Source organism: Malurus melanocephalus, unplaced genomic scaffold, assembly GCF_030028575.1.
Source record: "Malurus melanocephalus ecotype Western Australia unplaced genomic scaffold, MMel_1.1 scaffold_221, whole genome shotgun sequence".
Taxonomy (NCBI): domain Eukaryota; kingdom Metazoa; phylum Chordata; class Aves; order Passeriformes; family Maluridae; genus Malurus; species Malurus melanocephalus.
This window is the reverse complement of record NW_026623453.1, coordinates 993,112-1,000,134: the sequence shown is the minus strand read 5'-3', so window position 1 is coordinate 1,000,134 and position 7,023 is coordinate 993,112. Positions and strand designations below refer to the sequence as shown.

The window sequence follows — 7,023 nt, the reverse complement described above, 5'->3', positions numbered from 1 at the left end:
CTGTTGGATGTGCGGAACCATCTCCAACAGACCCTGCCACCTTCCCGGGCTGTTGGATGTGTGGAATCATCTCCAACAGACCCTGCCACCTTCCCGGGCTGTTGGATGTGTGGAATCATCTCCAACAGACCCTGCCACCTTCCCCGGGCTGTTGGATTTGCGGAATCATCTCCAACAGACCCTGCCCGGCTGCTGCTCTCGGCATGTGCGCCTTGGGTCAGGCTCTCGCTGTATTCCAGAACGGGGTTTGCTGTTTGCTCCTGCTGTGCCTGAGCTGTGCTGCTGAAGAGCTCTTGTCTGGTGATTTCAATGCACTGATGGTTTCAATGCACTGATGATTTCAATGCTGAACCTCCCAGCTGGGTTAGCTGTGTGTTCCACAGTGGGCAGAGACTGCTCAGGCTGCAGTCCTGGAACCCCCAAGCATTCATACATTGTTCTGCAGGAGTGTAGCAACTGGCCTTCTGTATTCTGACTGATATAGTAGAATTGTTTAATATAAAAAGAAACATTTTGATTTCTAATTTAAACTTAATGATGATAGGTGTCTGAAAGAAGATCCAGCAACGATGTCTTTGCTACAGAGGAGTCTGGATCCGGAGAAGACTTTGGGGCTAGTAGATGTGCTCTATACTGCTGTGTTTGATATACACAGGTGGAAGGAAGGAAGGTACATCTTTTTTTTCTATTTAAACTAAGCTGTCATTGTTGAATAATCTATGCTGAGGGATTTAATACTTGTCAGAAAGGAAAAACAGGAGTCAAATTGAGAGCAAGACATTGTTTAATCCCCACAGATACCTTATGGGTATATCCAGAGATTCAGGAGGCTGCTTAAAACCAAACCAGCAGCTAATCCAAGGGTAAAAAGGTATTTTCTTCTCTYTTACAAAAATACTTGATTTGTGTTAAATTGGTTTCCATTTAGGTCTTGAACCACAATTAAAATTTAAAGAATGGAAAGTACTGCAAATAAGAGTAATAATTTATTTTGTTACCATAAGAAGTAGCTGATGGATTTGGCAGTCTTTGGTGTCAAACATTTCTTTCTTTAGCTGTTAACAAAATATATGTTTTCCCCCAAAGTATAAACTCAGTTATGTATTAGATGGTTTGATATACATGGTTTTTGTTGATGCAGGGAGCAAGCTTTGCCTTGTATTCAGATCCAGCTACAGCGTGAAATCTCAGACTTTGGGAGTCAAGTTGATATGCCATCAGGGAATGGAAGCAAATCTTCAGGGGGTCTGCAAAAGACATTCTCAAAACTGACTTCACGGTTTACAAAAAAAACTTCCTGCACCAGTACAAGTAACACGGGAAGTTACTCAATCCCCAATACACCTTCCAAAAATGTCTTCATAAGTTCCAGCTCAGAGGAGAAAGCTAAAATGCCCAGTAACATGGACGCACGCTTGCAGAACATCCTGAACATTGGTAACTTCCCGCGGAGCACRGATCCCCTGCAGTCAGTGCAGAGCACAAACAACCAGCTCAATGGCTTTCTGGTGGAAAGACGGGACAGCTTCTTCAAACCAGATGATGGCAAGGATGACAAAGGTATGAATTTACCAACTGACCAAGAAATGCAGGATGTTATAGATTTCTTGTCTGGTTTTAACATGGGCAAATCCCAGCAGACTTCTCCGATGGTGAAAAGAAGGAACTCTGTTGCATCCTCTACAGCAACAGAACAAAAGTCAGGAGCAGTTCAACAGCAGCCGCAGTCTGTGTCTCACACCTCACTGCATCCTCCTCAGCAAGGCTTGTCACAGCAGCAGCAGCAGTCCCAAAAGCAGCAGCAGCCACAAATGCAGTATTACCAACACTTGCTTCAACCTATTGGACCACAGCAACGTGTACCTGCCAAATGGCTCAGTAATTCTTCACAGCAGCAAGCCCAGGCTGTTGGAGCTGGATTGTCTCATCTGAATCAGTGGAACAATCCTGGTTTTTCAGATTTAAGCTCTGATTTGTACAGCTTGGGTCTTGTGAGCAGCTATATGGACAATATGATGTCAGAGATGTTAGGACAGAAACCACAAGGACCTAGAAACAACACATGGCCAAATCGTGACCAAACTGATGGAGTGTTTGGAATGTTGGGAGAAATCCTGCCTTTTGACCCTGCAGGTGTGTGTCTTTTCTTTTATTATGCTTTTTGTAAGGGTCTTTTGCAAAACAATACTGTGAAATATTGCTGGCAATAATTGTCATCTCCTCGTGCTGCCCACCAGATGTGAGGGTGCTGACCAATGCCAAGCATGGATTYGTGTATGTGCCTTTTTGCTTTTTCAACAGCAAAAAGTCCTAAAGTACAAGCAACTTTCATTAATAAGCAAGCAAATTCCTTGTTTCTTGTCCCAGTTGTAGTAGTTCTGACCTCCCCTATATGGCAGTATATGTACTGGAAAGATGTACTGGAAAGCAATGTACTGGAAAGATACTTACAGATGATGTTCCTCCTATTCTTAGTTTGTAAAGTTTTTWAAAATCAAATTCTTGCGCTTAGGTGTTCTCTCTCTCCTCAAAATTATTCCTCCTGCTCTTTACCAGTCTTGTAAATTGGAGATACAGCCAGATTGCATCTTTCCCATATCCCCATATTTTCCCTCCTTTGCTCCCCAGTTCCATGGGAATCACCCTAGTTCCTGTTCCACAGTTGTTTCTGCAGTGAAATGGATGTCAAAGGATTAGAGACTAAAGAGCAAGTGCCACGAGGTTTGCCACATTTGTTTGGACCACCAGTAAATTGTAAATATAGATTAATTATTCATTCTCAAAGATGAAGTGCGATCAAATTTTAGAGTAATGTGGAAATAGCTACAGACCAGGAAATCAACTGTAGAATCTAAGAGGAGATGAATGTTCCATCCGCATGTGGCCATTGGTTTGACAGTTGGACTTCMTGATCCTTGTGGGATTCTTCCAACTCAGAATGTTCTGTGATTGTGTGATCTAATTGCAGTATTAAGAACAATTTACACAGCTGCTACCTTGTAAATGTAGCTTCTGTTGGCCTGGACCACAGCTGCAGGGATGTTGTAGTGTGCATTTATGGCAGCTGCCTGGAGGGAGGAGCATGAGAACAGGGAAACCTTTTATCAAAGCACAGCTCAGTTTCCTGCACTCATTTGCACTCGTCTGTGTTTGGAATGTGTAGGCGTCTCAAASCAGCTCCTTTGACTCATAATTATGATAGTTATTTTGTCAGCTGGGTTGATAAATTAGTGGAGTTTCTATGGCAAAAATAGCCATCATAGTTAAGTTGTTGCTGAACAATTGTAAGTCTGAATTAGCATCATTTTACTTAAATTTAGGGCATAGACTTAAGGACATTTTACTTAGGGCATAGACTTAAGGACTATCACAGCCCCTAAGGAAGGACAAAATTATTTTCAGCAAGTGCTAAATCCACGTGCATGTAGGGAAAAGAAAGCAGGTATGCAAAGGACTGGCATTTTCAGCATTTTGAATCCATTATATTTCTGTAGTATTTTCCTTTCGAGGATGTAGGAAGTGGCACTTGGAAAAGGTGACTTAGTCAGTTTATGCTTTAGTGTATTACAAAAAGATTAAAACAGAAAACAGTTTTTCATTTCCAGGCTTTCCTAGGACTGTACAGTTGTCATTTGAAACAAACCATATTACTTTTTTGATAAGTACTTTTAGATAGAGTCTGAAAATTTTGTCTCTATTCAGATGCAAAACTGCTGGTTAAGAATTTATAAAATTGATGGCTTTTCATGTCAAAGGCTTAACCAGTCCCAAAAATGTATTTTGTAGTACTTTATCACTAAGAGGCTGATGGAGGAATGTTGCAATAAGAACTAGCAGAAGGAATGCTGGTAACCCCAATCTTTTGGAGTAAAAAACTGTCTGATAAAAAACTGTTCACCTGATGTTTTAGTCAGATAAAAATGAACACAAGTTTCTATTTTGAATATATGAGTACTTTAGCACTTAAAGCTGTCCAGAGGTAACAAAGCCTGGATGCCCTTTAGAATCCATCTAGACTATTCTTAGATTTGAGGAGCTGTCTGGCTTCCAACGTCATCTTAAATAGACATAAAGATATTTCAGAGGGAGAACGTGCACTAGTGGGGATGTTTTGTTCTGGATGGCTCTCAGATAGCCTTTGCTTAATAAAGGRTGCAGAGAAACAAAGTTACCTTTTTCACTGTCTTTTTAATTTGCATCCAACAAAACATGGAGCTTTTTTCTGGATGTGTCAAATGAAAACAAGGAAACTTATCTTCCAAATGCAATATTGAATGTAGGGAGCCGTCGGATGAAAGAGATTTCTCTTTGTGGGCTTTCCATGATTGTTGGATGTTCTTCAGTCTTCACTCTTAATCTCAAACTGACCCTAGCAAGCCAGCAGCTCAGTGCTTCCCACTGCAATCACTGTGCATGTACTCTATTTCATAAATCCAGTCAGATTGCCAAGTTTTTTCTCAGGAAAAAAAAGGTAAAAGAAAGAGAAGCTGTGGAAACTCAGTTACAGTGACTCATACCAGCATTCTTTTGAATCCAGCAATTGCTTGCTCTGATCAATGGAGCATCTGAATACTTTTGCATTAAGTCTTTTGCTGTGTCTGCTCAAGACTGTGCTTACTCCTTATTGGATACTTGGGACAGATAAAACACGTTAAACATGAAAGAATTTTTAAATTAATGTTTTTTTTTTCTATAAATGTAATTCTTATTCTGGAATATTGTCATGATTAGAATGTTTTTGTAGGTCAGGATTAGAATGTTTTCAAAATTTTCTCATCCGTGTAGGAAGGAGGCAGTTTTTGGGGCTCTGTCTTCTAATAYGATCCATCTGAGATTCTGATCTCCCACTTAAGGATCACAACATAGCTGAAAATCGTGTTACACTCTGCTATCAGCTACAGTAACTGCTCATTTTCACCAAGTGTGGATAAATGTAAAATGTCCATTTCATCATCAGAGTCTGCTGATGGATATTGGATCTTTCAGTGCACAGAATTGATCCCAGTGCAAACACAATTTCCGTGATGGAATGCAAGGGGCAGGTATACTTCCATGTGATAATTATTATCCACGTTGGATGTATTCTTCACTGCTCCTTGAAGACCTGGCCACTACTGGCTGCCATTTATCATCAGGGAAGGCATTACTTTGTTGTGGGGTGTGGTCAAACCTAAAGGATTCAAAGTACAGCAGAAATAGCTGAGTGTCAGCAATGGACTTGTTGGTTTCTTTCATTCAGTTGGCTCTGATCCAGAGTTTGCCCGYTACGTTGCTGGGGTGAACCAGGCTATGCAACAGAAGAGGCAAGCACAGCATGTCCGGCGTCCAAGCACCACACGCGGCAACTGGCCTCTTCCTGATGATCCTCATAAAACCTGGCCCTTTCCTGAGTATTTCACAGAGGGGTAAGAGATTGGACAGCCTGTATGTTTTGGTATTGTAAGTTTATTTTGCACCCAGGCTTGGCAGAATGTGGGAATAGTGGGTGTTTTTTCCAGTTGCTGCTGCATCTGTGAAAGCTTCACTCCACTGTCAAGAGGGAGCAATGTGATCCCTTGCCTGCTTTGCTGATCCTGAGGCACTGACATGTTTAATGTCCAAGTACTGAAATTTCTTTGTGCTCTGAGGTCTCACCTGTGACAAAGACCCAGTCTGGACTAGACACTGTAATTACAAGGACTAATACAACTTTCTGTCTTGCAGTGATGTGACAAACAGCTGGTCTGGTACTCAAGGAGACTCTGCCAGCTCAAGTGATGAGACCTCCTCAGCTAACGGAGACAGTTTGTTCTCCATGTTCTCAGGGCCAGACCTCGTTGCTGCTGTAAAGCAGAGGAGGTGAGCAAAATGAACAGAAATACACCACTTTGTAAGATTCCTTTTGTTTCTRTATAATTTCATTTGAATAGCCAGCCAAAGGAAATTGCAGCCAATGCRACAAATCTACACAAACACGAGTTTGTGTACTACACTGGTGATGTGGACGGGGAGATTCCCAAAGTGAATTTTATTAGCAGCTTTCACCTTGTACAAACCAGCACCTGTGCAAACAGCCAGCTGTTCACTGAGGGTCAGGATGTCTAGAAAAGGTATGATGCCTTCCCTCTTCTGTGAGTCTCCTTTGGATGCCACTCTTGGAGCATTAGGAGATCCTCATTGAACTGGTTTTGCAAACGGCCTGGCTGCTGCTGGGCTGTGCCTGMCACAGTGTGGTTGGATGCCAGCGAGTGCCTTTCCTGGCCACAGCTCAGCTCCATGGCACTGGGAAGATGCTGCTGCTAACGTGGGGCTTATCTCACCTTGGCTGAACCTGCCCTTCTGGCAGTCAGAACTACACCCCTGCTTGGTCCTTTATTTCACGCAGTAGGAAGGGCAGGCCAAATAGCCTTCATAAATTATTTCAGTAATGGAAAAWACTAAGCCAGGATTTTCAACTACAAACAATCCATTTTTATCAGTAGTGTGAATTACTGCAATTCTGTTTTTCTAAGACTGAAGGCTCGGTGTCTTTGGAATCTCAGTGATTCCACAGCAGAGGATAGTTAGAACAGTAATAACAAAAGGCATAAGATGAAGCATGAATGCCAACCGAATTCCAGTCTGGGACTGTTCTCTCAAACTATTTTTCAGTCTTTTCTAAAAATAARATAAGGCCCAAATATTCTGGCTTTGTTTACAATCACAGAGTATTTTGGAATCAATACATAGATACAAGATTGCCCGTCTGCTTTTCAGTGAGTGGAAAAAGTCAGTGCCAGTTTCTCACAGATTCTGCCTGGATAGCTGTTTTTATATGTGTTGTCAGAAAGGCATCAACCAAAAGAGGAGCTGTTTTCTGAATCTTTACACTTAACCAAGACTTTGTAAGAGAGTGAACAAGAACTGAGTTTCAATGAATGTTAAATTGAAATGATTGGAAAAGAGCCATYTGATGAACAGAGAAAAAGTAGTAATTATTTGTATTGTTTAAAAAAGCAGCAGGGAAKGAAAACACAGTAACACATAAAGGGTGAATTAACCTGC

General features: G+C 41.5%; 1 protein-coding gene across 2 annotated transcripts in view; it reads left to right on the top strand.

Moving 5' to 3' along the window:
• Nucleotides 1-7,023, top strand: part of GARRE1 (granule associated Rac and RHOG effector 1) — a 61,123-nt gene that overhangs the window by 46,930 nt on the left and 7,170 nt on the right. For both annotated transcript variants that reach the window (XM_057374278.1, XM_057374279.1), the window contains exons 9-12: nt 545-670; nt 1,142-2,133; nt 5,240-5,405; nt 5,704-5,838. In XM_057374278.1, coding sequence (XP_057230261.1) covers nt 545-670; nt 1,142-2,133; nt 5,240-5,405; nt 5,704-5,838 — 1,419 coding nt within the window. The remainder of the gene's footprint in view (nt 1-544; nt 671-1,141; nt 2,134-5,239; nt 5,406-5,703; nt 5,839-7,023) is intronic.